This window comes from Bombina bombina, chromosome 2 (assembly GCF_027579735.1).
Source record: "Bombina bombina isolate aBomBom1 chromosome 2, aBomBom1.pri, whole genome shotgun sequence".
Taxonomy (NCBI): Eukaryota; Metazoa; Chordata; class Amphibia; order Anura; family Bombinatoridae; genus Bombina; species Bombina bombina.
Genome location: NC_069500.1, coordinates 1,024,771,573 through 1,024,788,590, shown reverse-complemented (window position 1 = coordinate 1,024,788,590; position 17,018 = coordinate 1,024,771,573). Strand labels below are relative to the sequence as shown.

The window sequence follows — 17,018 nt, the reverse complement described above, 5'->3', positions numbered from 1 at the left end:
GCCACTAACTAAACCTATTAACCCCTAAACTGCCAGCCCCCACACATCACCACTACTAAATAAACTAATTAACCCCTAAACCGCCAGCCCCCCACATCGCCACTAATGAATTAAACTATTAACCCCTAAACCTTCCACCCCCAAACTTTAAATTAAAATTACAATATCCCTACTTTAAAATAAATAAAAAAAACTTACCTGTGAAATTAAAAAATAAACTAAGTTTAAACTAAAAATTAACCTAACATAACTTTTATACTAAAATTAAAATAACTACCAATTAAAAAAACATCTAACACTAGTAAAAAAAAATTAAGTCTAAAATTACAAAAAAATAACACTAAATTACGAAAAATAACACTAAATTACGAAAAATAACAAACAAAATTATCCAAAATAAAAACAATTACACCTAATCTAATAGCCCTATAAAAAAAAGTCCCCACAAAATAAAAACACCCCCTAGCCTACAATAAACTAACAATAGTCCTTAAAATGGCCTTTTGTAGGGCACTGCTCTAAAGAAAACAGAATTTATGCTTACCTGATAAATTACTTTCTCGTGCGGTGTATCCAGTCCACGGATTCATCCTTACTTGTGGGATATTCTCATTCCCTACAGGAAGTGGCAAAGAGAGCACACAGCAAAGCTATCCATATAGCTCCCCCTCTGGCTCCGCCCCCCAGTCATTCGACCGACGGTTAGGAGAAAAAGGAGAAACCATAGGGTGCAGTGGTGACTGTAGTTTAAACAAGAAATTTTAACCTGACTTAATTGCCAGGGCGGGCCGTGGACTGGATACACCACAAGAGAAAGTAATTTATCAGGTAATCATAAATTCTGTTTTCTCTTGCAAGGTGTATCCAGTCCATGGATTCATCCTTACTTGTGGGATACCAATACCAAAGCTTTAGGACACGGATGAAGGGAGGGAACAAGACAGGTAACCTAAACATTAGGCACCACTGCTTGCAAAACCTTTCTCCCAAAAATAGCCTCCGAAGAAGCAAAAGTATCGAATTTGTAAAATTTGGCAAAAGTATGCAGTGAAGACCAAGTTGCTGCCTTGCAAACCTGTTCAACAGAAGCCTCATTCTTGAAGGCCCAAGTGGAAGCCACAGCTCTGGTGGAATGAACTGTAATTCGTTCAGGAGGCTGCTGCCCAGCAGTCTCATAAGCCAATCGGATGATGCTTTTCAACCAGAAGGAAAGAGAGGTAGCCGTCGATTTTTGACCACTCCTCTTACCAGAATAGACAACAAACAAAGATGATGTTTGTCTGAAATCCTTAGTTGCTTGTAAATAGAATTTCAAAGCACGAACCACATCAAGATAGTGTAAAAGCCGTTCCTTCTTAGAAGCTGTATTAGGACACAGAGAAGGAACAATGATTTCCTGGTTAATGTTCTTATTAGAAACAACTTTAGGAAGAAAACCAGGTTTGGTACGCAAAACTACCTTATCTGCATGGAACACCAGATAGGGTGAATAACACTGCAAAGCAGACAATTCTGAAACTCTTCGAGCAGAAGATATAGCTACCAAAAACAAAACTTTCCAAGATAACAACTTAATATCTATGGAATGTAAAGGTTCAAACGGAACCCCTAAATTTAGACTCCATGGAGGAGCCACAGGTTTATAGACAGGCTTGATTCTGACTAACGCCTGTGCAAACGCTTGAACATCTGGTACTTCTGCCAGACGCTTGTGTAAAAGGATAGACAGAGCGGATATCTGCCCCTTTAAGGAACTAGCTGATAAACCTTTCTCCAATCCTTCTTGGAGAAAAGACAATATCCTTGGAATCCTAATCTTACTCCACGAGTAACCCTTGGATTCACACCAACAAAGATATTTCCGCCATATCTTATGGTAAATTTTCCTGGTGACAGGTTTTCTAGCTTGAATCAGAGTATCTATGACTGATTCAGAGAACCCACGCTTGGATAGAATTAAGCGTTCAATCTCCAAGCAGTCAGCTGCAGAGAAACTAGATTTGGATGCTTGAATGGACCCTGTATTAGAAGATCCTGCCTCATTGGCAGTGTCCATGGTGGGACAGATGACATGTCCACTAGGTCTGCATACCAAGTCTTGCGTGGCCACGCAGGCGCTATCAGAATTACAGAGGCCTTCTCCTGTTTGATTCTGGCTACCAGCCAAGGGAGAAGGGGAAACGGTGGAAAGACATAGGCCAGATTGAAGGACCAAGGCGCTACTAGAGCATCTATCAATGCCGCCTTGGGGTCCCTGGACCTGGAACCGTAAAGAGGAAGTTTGGTGCTCTGACGGGACGCCATCAGATCCAACTCTGGAATGCCCCATAGCTGAGTCAGCTGAGCAAATACCTCCGGGTGGAGTTCCCACTCCCCCGGGTGAAAAGTCTGACGACTTAGGAAATCCGCTTCCCAGTTGTCTACTCCTGGGATGTGAATTGCAGATAGATGGCAAGAGTGATCCTCCACCCACCTGATTATCTTGGTTACTTCCTTCATCGCTAAGGAACTCTTTGTTCCTCCCTGATGATTTATGTATGCTACAGTCGTGATGTTGTCCAACTGAAATCTGATGAACTTGGCCGCCGCTAGCTGAGGCCATGCCTGGAGCGTGCTGAATATCGCTCTCAGTTCCAAAATTTTTATTGGGAGAAGAGACTCTTCCCGAGACCATAGGCCCTGAGCTTTCAGGGAGCCCCAGACTGCGCCCCAGCCTAAAAGACTGGCGTCGGTCGTTACAATGATCCACTCCGGTCTGCGGAAGCACATTCCCTGCGACAGGTGATCCTGAGACAACCACCAGAGAAGAGAATCTCTGGTTTTCTGGTCCAGTTGGATTTGAGGAGACAAATCTGCATAATCTCCATTCCACTGTTTGAGCATGCACAATTGCAGTGGCCGGAGATGAATTCGAGCAAAAGGGACTACGTCCATTGCTGCTACCATTAATCCGATTACCTCCATGCACTGAGCTACAGATGGCCGAGGAATGGAATGAAGAACTCGGCAAGTACTTAGAAGCTTTAACCTTCTGACCTCCGTCAGAAATATTTTCATTTCTACCGAGTCTATTAATGTTCCCAGGAAGGGAACCCTTGTGAACGGGGACAGAGAACTTTTTTGGGTGTTCACCTTCCACCCGTGAGACCTTAGAAAGGCCAGAACAATATCCGTATGAGCCTTGGCTCTGGGAAAAGACGACGCCTGTATTAAGATGTCATCCAGATAGGGTGCTACTGCAATCCCCCGCGGTCTCAGTACCGCTAGAAGGGACCCTAGCACCTTTGTGAAAATTCTGGGAGCGGTGGCCAACCCGAAGGGAAGGGCCACGAACTGGTAATGCTTGTCCAGAAAAGCGAACCTTAGGAACTGATGGTGATCTTTGTGGATAGGAATATGAAGGTACGCATCCTTTAGATCCACGGTAGTCATATATTGACCTTCCTGGATCATCGGTAAGATTGTCCGAATGGTTTCCATCTTGAAAGATGGAACTCTGAGGAATTTGTTTAGAATTTTTAGATCCAGGATTGGTCTGAAAGTTCCTTCCTTTTTGGGAACTACAAACAGGTTTGAGTAAAAACCCAATCCTTGTTCTGTAATTGGAACTGAATATATCACTCCAATCTTGAGTAGATCTTCTACACAGCGTAAGAACGCCTCTTTCTTTGTCTGGTCTGTAGACAGACAAGAAATGTGGAACCTTCCCCTTGGAGGAGAGTCCTTGAATTCTAGAAGATATCCCTGAGCAACTCTCTCTAATGCCCAGGGATCGGAAACATCTCTTGCCCAAGCCTGAGCAAAGAGAGAGAGTCTGCCCCCTACCAGATCCGGTCCCGGATCGGGGGCTACCCCTTCATGCTGTCTTAGTAGCAGCTGCAGGCTTCTTGGCCTGTTTACCCTTGTTCCAGCCCTGCAAAGGCTTCCAGGTTGCCTTGGGCTGTGAAGTGTTACCCTCTTGCTTTGCGGTAGCAGAGGCTGAAGCAGGACCTCTCCTGAAGTTGCGAAAGGAACGAAAATTAGCCTTGTTTTTAGCCTTAAAAGGCCTATCTTGCGGGAGGGCATGGCCCTTTCCCCCAGTGATATCCGAAATAATCTCTTTCAACTCGGGCCCGAAAAGGGTCTTTCCCTTGAAAGGAATATTCAGTAATTTTGTTTTAGACGACACGTCGGCCGACCATGATTTAAGCCAAAGCGCTCTGCGCGCCATGATGGCAAAACCAGAATTTTTCGCCGCTAACCTAGCTAATTGCAAAGCGGCATCTGTGATAAAAGAATTAGCCAGCTTTAGAGCCTTAATTCTATCCATAATTTCGTCATATGAGGTCTCCGTCTGGAGCGACTACTCCAGCGCCTCAATCCAGAAAGCCGCTGCAGTAGTTACAGGAATAATGCAGGCAATAGGTTGGAGAAGGAAACCTTGTTGAACAAATATTTTCTTTAGTAAACCTTCTAATTTTTTATCTATAGGATCTTTGAAAGCACAACTGTCTTCAATTGGTATGGTTGTGCGCTTGGCTAGTGTTGAAACTGCCCCCTCTACCTTAGGGACCGTCTACCATGCGTCCCGCCTGGGATCAGTTATGGGGAACATTTTCTTAAAGATAGGTGGGGGAACAAAAGGTACACCTGGTCTTTCCCACTCCCTAGCAACAATATCCGCTACCCTCTTAGGGATCGGAAACGCATCAGTGTATACAGGGACTTCTAGATATTTGTCCATTTTACACAATTTCTCTGGGACCACCATAGGGTCACAATCATCCAGAGTTGATAAGACCTCCCTAAGCAGTACGCGGAGGTGTTCCAATTTAAATTTAAATGCTAGTGAATCTGATTCTGCCCGCTGGGAAACTTTTCCTGAATCAGAAATTTCTCCCTCAGACATAACATCCCTCGCCCTTCAGAGTGTTGTGAGGGTACATCAGATAAGCCTCCCAAAGCTTCCAACTGCTCCTCATCTGTTCTCAAAACAGAGCTATCGTGCTTTTTAGGGAAAACTGGCAGTTTGGATAGAAAGGCCGCAAGGGAATTATCCATGACTGCCGCCAGTTGTTGCAATGTAATAGGTGCTAATGCACTAGAGGTACTAGGTATCGTTTGAGCGGGCGTAACTGGTGATGACACATGGGGAGAGGACGGCGGACTATCCTCATTACCTTCAGTCAAAGAATCATCTAGGGCTATATTTTTAAGTGACACAATATGTATAGACACATTAGTGCACTTGGGACACATTTTGAGTGGGGGTTCCACCATGGCTTCTGAACACATAGAGCAAGGCTTTTCCTTAGTGTCAGACATGTTTAACAGATTTGTATTATACACAAGCAGGCTTGGAGAAACACTTTATGTAATAAAAAATAAAATTTGCAATAAATGGTACTGTGCCTTTAAGATAATAAAAGCGCACACAATTTTAAAAAACGGTGAAAAATGAACCAAATCTCTTGAAATTTTTACAGTATGTGCCTAATGCTTCGATATGATTGCACAGCAAGTTTCAGCCTGATTAACCCTTTAATGCCCAAACTGGAGCCGCCTAAAGCAAACAACCGGTTAATAAACTACAGCACCTTGCCACAGCAGCCTGCTGTGGCCCTACCTTCCCTTAAGGATTGAATTTGAGAAAATCAAGCCTCCTGAAGTCCTCAAGCAGCCTCTGGACCCATGTGAAGCAGCATGCAGGGAAATCTTGTCAGAATAAACTGCGCAACTAAGGCGCAAAATTAGGCCCCTCCCACTCCACTCCGGAGCTGTGGGGCCTTCAGAACCCAATTTAGGTGACTAAAAATAATGCCATGTGGAATAAAACCCCAATAAACACATCAAAAGTGCTTAAAAGTCTCAATAAAGAGTATTTTTCTAAACAAAATAATCGATTGCCCTGTTAAAGTGATAACCAGTCTATTGAGCCCACTTAAATAAGCCTCTAGTTCTATACTAAGTTTCAGAACATGGCTTACCCTTCCCACATGGGGAATCTTGTCAGTCTTCTAGCATTATCTTGTCTTGACTAGAAAAAAGATGACTGAAACATACCTCAAAGCAGTTAAGCCTGCAAACTGTTCCCCCCAACTGAAGTTTTCTGGTACTCCTCAGTCCTGTGTGGGAACAGCAATGGATTTTAGTTACAACATGCTAAAATCATTTTCCTCTCAGCAGAATTATTCATCATATTTCTGCCAGAGAGTAAATAGCACAAACCGGTACTATTTAAAAATAACAAACTTTTGATTGAAGATATAAAAACTACAAATCTAACACCACATTCACTTTACCCTCCCGTGGAGATGCTACTTGTTAGAGCGGCAAAGAGAATGACTGGGGGGGCGGAGCCAGAGGGGGAGCTATATGGACAGCTTTGCTGTGTGCTCTCTTTGGAAACTTCCTGTAGGGAATGAGAATATCCCACAAGTAAGGATGAATCTGTGGACTGGATACACCTTGCAAGAGAAATTAGCTATTTTACCTGTAAAAAAATACAAAGACCACCCAACAGTAAAACCCACCATCCAACCAACCCCCCAAAATAAAAAAACCTAACTCTAACAAAAACCTAAGCTACATACTGCTGTGAAAAGGGCATTTGTATGGGCATTGCCCTGAAAAGGGCATTTAGCTCTTTTACATTGCCCTGAAAAGGGCATTCAGCTCTTTTAAAAAAGCCCAAACCCTAATCCAAAAAAAAAAAAAAAAAAAAAAAAAAGATTTTAAAAAATCTAACACTAACCCCGGAAGATTCACTCACAGTTTCTGAAGTCCGGACAGCCATCCTCATCCAGGCGGCAAGAAGTCTTCATCCAGGCGGCGTCTTCTATGTTCATCCCGGCGGCGTGGAGCAGATCCATCCTTGAAGACATCCGGCGCGGAGCATCCTCTTCATACGGTCACCGCCATACACTGGATCGTCAATGCAAGGGAGCCTTTTCAAAATTGTGTCCCTTGCATTCCTATTGGCTGATTGGATTCTTGAAATTAAAATCAGCCAATAGGATGAGAGCTACTGAAATTCTATTAGCTGATTTGAACAGCCAATAGGATTTCAGTAGCTCTCATCCTATTGGCTGATTTGATTTTGGGTGGGTTTAGATATATACAGATATATATAGGAATATCTATTTATAAATACATACAACATGGAATATGAAACATTTTGCAGTAAATACACAGTATAACACTTTATTAAAAATTAATATTGCATAAATATGCTTTTACATGTTTTAATTGAAAACTGCAAAGGGCTCCAATGCACGTATATATATATATATATATATATATATATGTCTATATATATGTCTATATATGTGTACATATGTATTTATGTGTGTATATATTACTGCAAATGCATAAATACATATGTATACATATATGTTAGACCCTTCAGATAGTTCTCTTTTAAACCAGTCCATGGCCAGTAGTCTTGTTATCCTGCCATCAAGTGGAGGGATAAAGAAATATCCTTGGGGCAATAGCGTTAGAACCCAGGAGGAAGATGACGGAGTACAAGGAAAATTACTAGGAAGCTGAATATCAAATAATGACCGCATTGGTCAAAAAGCCAGGAGTCAGACCGGACAGGAAACTGGATAGCAAAATCAATGTCCAGAAAACTTAGTCAGGCAGATCCAAGGTCAAAACCAATTAAGCAAAAAACAGAGTTAAATCAGCAGGCAGAAGAATGGTCAAGGGAGATCCAAGTCACAAGCCATAATTCAAAGTCCAATGAAGTAATAAAGAACAGCCATGAGATAAACTCAATTCTAGGGCAATGAGAAAGAGAACCCAGAAGGAAAAAGGGCACCAAAAATGACAAGAAGGATGCGTCAAACATGATGCAACAAGAGAAAACCCGATGCAGGGTATTAGAGATGATGCGAGACAGGCTGCGTCGAAGTAACCACATTAATCACTGACAATGGCCCTGCAACAGTTTGGATAAAATCTGTCTAAAAAGACAGAAGGAACCCTAGTCTTAGTTCTGTTAAAGTTTTTATTAGGGATGATTATTTATTTAACAGAACTAAGATTAGCGTTCCCTCTGTCTTTTTTTAGACAGATTTTATCCAAAATGTTGCAGGGTCATTGTCTGTGATTGATAGTCGGGAAATTGACGCTGCAACCTCCCTAGGTAGTCCTTTAATTGTAATCTTACTTTAAGTTTCTTTATTTTGCTTTACTTAGCTCTATTTGTATTTATTCCTATTCTGTTAATTATATACTAAACTATATATATCAGGGATGATGGAATTCAACTCTTAATGTGCTGATCTAATGCTACCATCAAGTGTTTCACATATATGTACCATGGATTATCAAGCTAAACAAACTAGTTAATAGATAAACTATACACCAGACTAAGGCTGTGACAGATAATTGATACTTTCTATATACTTTGTATACATCAGATCTAGTGAGAATAAGGAAACCAGTTATGATAACTGAACCATAACTAATAAAGTTAGATGAAGGCAAATCACTGCCATATAAAGTTTTAAGTAACTACTCAGACACTATGTGTTTAACTTTCCTAAGATCTAAGTGAATGTGCGGACAGGTTCTGGGCAAAGGATAATTTCCGTTAGTATATAGGTTGTATATTCGCACTAATACTAAAGTGTGACTCTAACTATGGGGTATAAGCTCCCATACAACATAATTATTATTTTTTAACAATTGGTAACAATTGTTGCAAGACGATATTGCTTGGAAGTGTTCCGTAACTTGAATATCTTTGTTATTTAGTAACTTATGTTGCTTCACAGTCTCGTTCGTGTACAATAATTCACTCTTCACTTAGTGTTTATTTGTTTTACTGTTTGGCAATATTCACACATCACTTAGGAGTGTGAGACTGAGGCTAGTATGTTTTATGCACAAGTAGACATTTGTTGATACATCACTATGGTGATGACATGATGGGTGATCACATGTTGAGCTGAACCGGAAGTGCTTGTCTAACTTTCTCGGCTCTCAATTTGGAAAAGGGGTATGTCTTGTTTATTCCTTTGCTTATTTGTTCATGTATAGTATAAATATCACTGTTTTTGCTATATTACACTCTCTGAGGAAGGGGTTATCGACCCCAAAACGTCAAAAGGAATGTTATTTATTGATTCACAAATCCAGCCAGTGCCGCTTCCCATTTGTTTTGCAATTGGGATACCTACAGCATTCTATTATTGCAAGCTGGACACCCTGGTTGCTGACTGCAATGTGAGAGTGCTTCTTCTACCGATCGTATATCTATCTATATAAATATATATATCTATCTATATATGTTAAAGTCCTTTGCCTTGCCTTTTTTTTCTCTAATACCTGAGACCTCATATCTTTGAGCCTTTATAACTTTTGTGTGCAATATTTTTTTTAAATATTTTTTTTATTAGATGGTGTTATTATTAGTGTAACTATACTTTGTAATGTATTTTCGATGTGTTTTGTGCAACTTTTATGTTTTGCCAACCAGTTAACAACAGCTCTGAGTACGCGCTAACCCGACGAGCATCATCTTGAATTGGGCTCAAGCGGTAGCATTTTTTTTAAACTCTTAATACTAGCGCAATTTAATCTGCATGCACACGTTTGTGCTCCACTCGTAATCTGGCCCTTAGTTGAACAGTCAACAGGTAGATTGCTGTGATGTGCTAATTGTTGACTGTAAGAGTATGAATATATTACAGTTCTTAATCAAAATATAATTTACAGTTGAAAAAATCAAAAGAATGGAGAGCAAATACTATCAACAGCAAAATAAACATAAAAATAAAGAAATAAACATACAAAACATACACCCCCCCAATTGCAAAGAATAAAAGAGCAACACATGCTACATGACATATACCAAGATCACTTTATAAAGACTTACTTTAGATCATCAATCACTTTTGCTTGTTCATTGAGCTCCCTTATGTCAACCAAACGCTTTACGAATTTCCTTCCTCTAGGATCCACACTCTGACTGCCAAGCTGCCCTGGACGTCTATAATCAATGGTCTCCTAACAAAAAAATATTTAATTATATATATATATATATAGCTTTTGGTAGATAAATCATTGCAACAATTAAATTAATTATAACCAACCGATCTCCCTGTGAGTAGAGCATGCAAAAATCACAGATTATTCAGTGTACATTTGATTTTTGTTGGCATTCTTCAGTGATATGTTGTGGGTTAATTTGAAACACTGAGGTTTTTACATACATTTGCCCATGAGCGAGACCTGCTTGCAGTCCTGTGAGAACTGACAGAAGCAGGAGAATCACACGTCTCTGAACCAGAGAGATACTCTGCAGGGAATGAGTAACGATGGCGTTTAGGGTTCAGGCCAAGCAGGTGATTTACAAGTCGCTGACCAAAGGTAAGCTTGAAGCCTTCTTCAATAACAGAACTTCCTTCTGAATTCTAAATAGTAAATGGTAGTTTTAGTGCTCCGAAGGACTCCTTTGTTGAGATATTTATTTCATAAGATAAAACATTTCAGACTGCTGTCAAAAAAACAAAAATAAGAAAGCTACAAAACATAAGCCCTTCTTGCAAACAATTCTTGTGGATCCTTTGAGAAGCAGGGATATCTAATATAAAAAATATATTCCTGTACGCTGGGATTATTCAAGGGTTTTAAAGGGATATAAAACAGTCTGTTTCATTGTTGTAATAAAAAAGCATGTAGCAGTGAAATTTATATATATATATATTAACTAAAAGAGCACTGTTTCATATCCCCTTAAATAAAAATGTTTTGAAGTGTTAAAAAATGCTGATTTTCTGCTTCTTTGTATGCATTTTGTTTAAAGATTTATTGGATAGGCTGTCCCCACCTGAGTATATTAATGTCTATCCTAATTTGTAAGCAAAACAGACTTACCCATATTTTTCTAAAAAAACATAATGCTAAAACATAAAGCTAAAAAATAATGTGTTATAGAGGTTGTCATTTGCAAAGAATACATGGATCTCCAATTTTCTTTTACAATTGAAGAGATATCATTTTAGAAACTTTTTTTTTTCTGATTATTTTATGTTAAAACAGCCCCTACCTCCAACCCGGTTTTCATTTAATAAAATGACAACATTTAAAACCAAAAACCTAAATAAAATAAAGTAATAATGGGGAAAGATTTCCAAAAATATTACTGAGCATAAAAACAAGCAGTTTTTTCTAACAGTCCTTCATTTTCATAGAGGATTAATACGTGTCAGATCCTATCCATTTAAAATAATGTTGTGCTGACCAAGGAGCTACAACTAGTGTACAGCTTTTAAATGAATTATAAAACTATGGCTACATTTAACATTAATAAAGTCATATTCATAATAAAAAAAAAAGTTATGTTGCCAAGCTTACAAACACAGCACATTTTAGAAATTCATAAAAAAGATGCAGATCAAAAAATGGCAGAATATATTATCAACACTCAAACTTTTTATTGTATAATACAGAACTATTTCTAAACCAGCAAATGTATGACAAATTGTAGTCCATCAGATATGTGATCCTTATTTCACTAAAGTGAAGGTTTCAAAAAATGAACACATAAAATGTATAAACCTAAATCAATATGCGCTGCCAAGAAATTACAAGATTTTCCTTTATGTTACTTAAGCTAGCTTGTATACACAATGCCTTACTTCTTATTTCACCATTCAGAAACAATCATAATCATTACTCTTTATCATGCCTGAAAATTTACATCAAATAAGGATCACAGATTGGAGTCATATGGGCAAAAACTATATAAATAAACCACCCTAAGCTCATGGGTCAAGTTGCCCAAAGCATATAAATACGATGGGTGGTAATTTGAAAAAAGAGTAAAGTGAACACCATCTACTCAGGTAGATAATGACAAGAAGGTTCAAAGCTTACTGCATGGACTGAGGGAGGCATACTGTCAACTTCATCCTCATCTGAAAGGTCTGCCATGTTTACGGAATTCAGGTCAGCAATATCATCTGTGTCTTCTTCTCCAGTCAATGTAGTCAGAGTATTTCCCAGGGCATTAAGTCGTTTCCCAATGTTAGGGTCCATGTGCACATCAATGCCACACATTTTCCATAGCACATTAAGGGTCCATGTTCCTGCACTGCTGCTTTCTATTCAAACAATTAATGAAAAATATTAGAATCATTTAATTTAAAAAAAATATTATTGTAAAAAGAATTTATCAGGTTATCATACATTTTGATTTTTTTCCATCAGATGATGATAGTTCACATAAGATCACAATAAAATAGGGAAGAACAAACAGTAAGGCAAGTACGTTACTGAACAGGCACTATAGCTCACAAAAGTTTCCTGCTAAAACCAGCCTGAAAAAGAGGAGTATTGCACTAAGGGCCTTTTAAAAAAAACTTACCTACGCCCAGTTTAGCACTGTTGATGAAGTTAGGCTGGGACACCAACTGAAAGGGGCTGAGAAAGCAGAAAGAGCAGACAATACCCACTCACCTGCATATGAAAAGGCACATTATACAAACAGGAGCAAGCAGGAGTCTGATAATTTGGGGCTTGGGTAGGAGTCTGAAAATCAGCACAATGTTATAAAAAAAAAAAAACCTATACAAACACACTCCCAAATGGGCTATAAAAATGGATCATCTACAAAACATTTATGCAAATAAAAGCAACTTAAACCCTCAGGTAAAACAGATGCAGCTTTTAGACCTTTGCAAGGCCTAGACAAATGAACAAATAATTAAGAAGAAAGTCTGAAATCCTTTGTGGATGCCACATAGTATTAGATAGCTCTCACCACATTCACATCGTGAAGAAATCCTTCCTTAGAATTCTTAGGAGCTGGACAAAAAAACAGCCTTGTCCTGATGAAAAATCGGGAAAGACGGCTTGCAAGATAAAAACCAAAAACTCTCCTGGCAGAAAAAAAATAACCAAGGGAAAAAAAACAACAACCTTCCAGGATAGAATTGGAAGGTCTAAACCAGTGGTTACCAAACTTTTTCAGGTAACTTGTCCCCTAATGTAACCCACAAAAATAACACTCAGACCAGCAGTGTAAATCCTTAATAGAGATAATGACGCAATACAATCTAAAGGAATAACAACTAAACTTATTGAAATTTTAAAAGACATGTTTTAATTTGATTAAAAGTGTATTATCTTTATCTTCTGATACCAGATTTTTAAAGCTGATAGTCACTTCACTGTGAAAGTTATAAACCACATTTAGTAATTACTTAACTGTTCCCCAATAAACCATCTTTATAAAAAGTGTATTCTACTTTCCAAAGTGTTATGTAGTACACAACCAGACTATGGGGCCGAATTATCAAGCTCCGAATGGATGCCCCTGTTTCCACGCGAGCCTTCAGGCTCGCCACAAACTGCAGTTATAAAGCAGCGGTCTAAAGACCGCTGCTCCATAACTGGTGCGCTCCCTCTGAGGCTGCGGTCTGCAATCCGCCCGATCCTATATGATCGGGGTGATAACCACCACCTCCACCGTCATCACAAAGTGACTCGATCCAAAATGCTGCATCGGAATGACGTCACCCGCCGATGAGTGAGTAGCTGAAGAGGGGACCTGTGCTGGCAAGAAGGCAAAGGGAGGTACGTTATTGATCGAACCTGAGCAAGCCAAGAGGCCAGCGGAGTCTATTTCCCCAGGACCAGTGAAATTGTCGAAGGGTGAGAAAGCACTGTGGGTCTGTCACAGAGACTAGGTGAAGTGGGGTTCTTTGAACTTAATGGTGGTTTGAAATCTTCAAGCATTGGAGAACTGTAATATCTTTGATCTGTAACACAGGTGCCATCTTTCCCTTTTTGCATATCTATAGTAATTCCACCACCCACAGGGGGAGTAATGCCACTTTGCGAACCAGTGGTCTAGACCATTTATAAGTACAAAATGATCCCTCAAAACCAGATTAAATACTAGATGGAAAACTGGTCTAATTCTTGAACAAATTCTTAAAGCTTGAACAAATGTCTGATTATTTTAGGAAATGTAGCAATCATTTTAAAGAATAAGACAGAAAGCTGAAATCTGACCGTTAAAGGGACACTGTACCCAAATTTTTTTCTTTTGAAATTCAGAAAGAGCATGCAATTTTAAGCAACTTTCTAATTTACTCATATTATCAATTTTTCTTCGTTCTCTTGCTATCATTATTTGAAAAAAAAAGGCATTTAAACTTTTTTTTGGTTTCAGTACTCTGGACAGCACTTTTTTATTGGTGGATGAATTTATCCACCAATCAGCAAGGACAACCCAGGTTGTTCACCAAAAATGGGCCGGCATCTAAACTCACATTCTTGCATTTCAAATAAAGATACCATAAGAATGAAGAAAATTTGATAATAGTAGTAAATTAGAAAATTGCTTAAAATTTCATGCTCAATCTGAATCACGAAAGAAAAATTTGGGGTACAGTGTCCCTTTAAGAGAGCTAGCTGACAAATAATTCCAACGGTATTCCTTGCAAGCACAGTAGGATAAATAGGTTTTCTAAACCTTATGATAAATATACCTGGGGACAGAATTCATAGCCTGAATCAAGGAGTCAAAAATCTTTCCAGAAAAAAAAAGAGTTTAATTACCAGGCCATGAAATACAAAGTTTTAAGTTCTAAAGTAAGAAAGGCCTTGAAAAAGAAGATCCTTTCTGAGAGATAACATCTAAGGTTGGCACAAGGACATTAGAATTAAATCTGCAAACCAAATCTTGCAAGGTCACATCAGAGAAATCAGAATTGCAAAGGCTTGTTTCTGCTTGATTTTGGCTATCATCCTGTCACAAACTGAGAAAATATGTAAATCAGATTGAATGATCAGAAAACCACTAGGGCATTTATTTGATTAGTCTGAGGATCCTGTGACCTGGCACAATAACAGAGCCTCTGGGTGAAGAAACTGGTGCCTCTCAATAGTTCACACCTGGGACATAAAAAGCTGAGATCTTGCAATGGTAATTGTTCTGCCCAAAATAACATGCAGGGCACTCCCTTAATTGTCAGGGAATGGCAACTTCCACCTTGATTGAAATAAGCCACTGCTCTAATACTGACTAACTGGAATCAAAGAACAAATTCCTTCTTGAGGATGGGCCAACTCTGAAGAGACTCCCAAGGAAACTACACTTCGTACGTTCTCCAAAACTCCCAGATTGCACCCCAATGTAGAAGGCTAGCATCTGTGGAAATCACTTCCCACACTGGCTGACAAGGCATCTGAACAAGAGATTGATGAGACTGCCACCATGTTAGAGACTGCCTTGTCCTATAATCTAACTGGATCTACTGAGACAGATCTTTATGGTATACAATCAACAGATTGAGACTCAATTCGCCTCCTACTAAAGACTAGTCTGGAATGGGGGCAACACCTCATCTGGATTTAAAGTTTGGAGAAGACCTCTCAGTTTGTTTTAAGACTAAAAAGGACTGGACTTCCAGAAAGATTAGGAGTAACCAGATTTTTGGGCCGAGAAGGAAGCTTTCTGATTCTTAGAAAATAAAGTGTCCTGAGGATCTAAGGGCAGAATTTTACCCTCAGTGACTGAGGAAAGTAGGAAAATCCTCTACTTACTAAAGCAATTAAAACTTCCTGAAACAAAAAACATGAATATGTTCAAACATTAAATTAAAAAAGACACATTGCAGCAAGAGAGGGATCCTAAGGTTCAAAAAGTCAGTCCTTAGACTAAGATTTCTCAGATATATAAGCACCCCTATAATCTATAGGGATTTATGAGGGGCCTCGTCTAAGTCCCTGCTGAGCTAAAGGCCAAAGAAAGATTGCCTTCCATTTCTTGCATGTGTTTGTGTTTAACAGCTGGAGGCAGAACAGCTAACACTTCATTAATAGCAAAGAGAATATTTACATAAAATTTTGGAGAAAGTTCAGAAAGCCATAAAAAGCCACAGACCCTTGAACACTCGAAAAAAGCAGAAATGTAGCAAAACCCTGTTAAGCGTTAGAATAGAGACTGAGCACATAAGGTGCACAGCTGAACAGGGGAACACACCTAAAATCCTTCCAAGGCAAACAAAAATTTGAAGGGGTTTATTTTTCAGAAGATCTACCTTCTAAAGGATCAGTTGACAGTCCAGAGGCCTGAGCTGCACCAGCTTCCTCCATAGTAAAGATTAGGAAAATAGCTTAACGTGACATGCTCTATCTGAATCCTTAAACAACTTTTCAATTAATTTCCATTATCAAATTATGCAAACTTTCTGTGGCACCAGCTCCTACTGAGCATGTACTTTCATGGTGTATATTAATCTATAATTGGCTTATGGCTGTCCCGTGATGAAAGGGGGAAGAAAAAAAAAATAATTTTGAAATTTGTTAGAAAAAAACCTAAAGTTCATTTAAAATTCAGAATAACTTATTGCATTGTCTTTTTTAATATGCACCTGTTGGTTATGCAATTCTATTGTACTTAATGGTCCTTCAAGTATCAGAGATAGATTGAAGCAAACAATCAGTAAGGGAGCACATAGTTTGTTAATCCCAAAGGGGAGAGATAAACAGAAATGGTACAATGTAATCCCAAAACGGAAAACATATGAAGGAACTATCAAACAGTACCACAGGAACAGGAAAAGAAATAGGGCCAGATTATGAGTGGAGCGCTATTAAAGTCCGAATTAAACTTTGATGATTCAGATAGGGCATGCAATTTTAAACAACTTTCTGATTTACTTTTATCATCAAATATGCTTTGTTCTCTTGTTATTCTTAGTTGAAAGCTAAACCTAGGTAGGTTCATATGCTAATTTTTAAGCCCTTGAAGACCGACTCATCTGAATGCACTTGACAGTTTTTCACAGCTAGAGGGCGTTAGTTCATGTGTTTTATATAAATAACATTGTGCTTATGCACGTGAAGTTATTTAAGAGTCAACATTAATTGCCTGAAATGCAAGCCTGTCAAAAGATTTGAGATAAGGAGGCAGTGTGCAAAAAAGGCTTAGATACAAGGTAATTACAGAGGTAAAAAGTATATTTCTAGAACATTGTTGGTGATGCAAAACTGGGGTATGATAAATAAAG

General features: G+C 38.9%; 1 protein-coding gene across 8 annotated transcripts in view; it reads right to left on the bottom strand.

The window, feature by feature from the left end:
- Positions 1 to 17,018, bottom strand: part of BLTP1 (bridge-like lipid transfer protein family member 1) — a 1,044,923-nt gene that overhangs the window by 305,309 nt on the left and 722,596 nt on the right. For 6 of the 8 annotated variants that reach the window (XM_053703615.1, XM_053703613.1, XM_053703617.1 and 3 more), the window contains 3 exons: positions 11,872 to 12,098; positions 10,206 to 10,406; positions 9,869 to 9,999 (listed from right to left, as the gene is read on the bottom strand). In XM_053703615.1, coding sequence (XP_053559590.1) covers positions 9,869 to 9,999; positions 10,206 to 10,406; positions 11,872 to 12,098 — 559 coding nt within the window. The remainder of the gene's footprint in view (positions 1 to 9,868; positions 10,000 to 10,205; positions 10,407 to 11,871; positions 12,099 to 17,018) is intronic. The other 2 variants (XM_053703619.1, XM_053703621.1) reach the window with 1 other exon arrangement.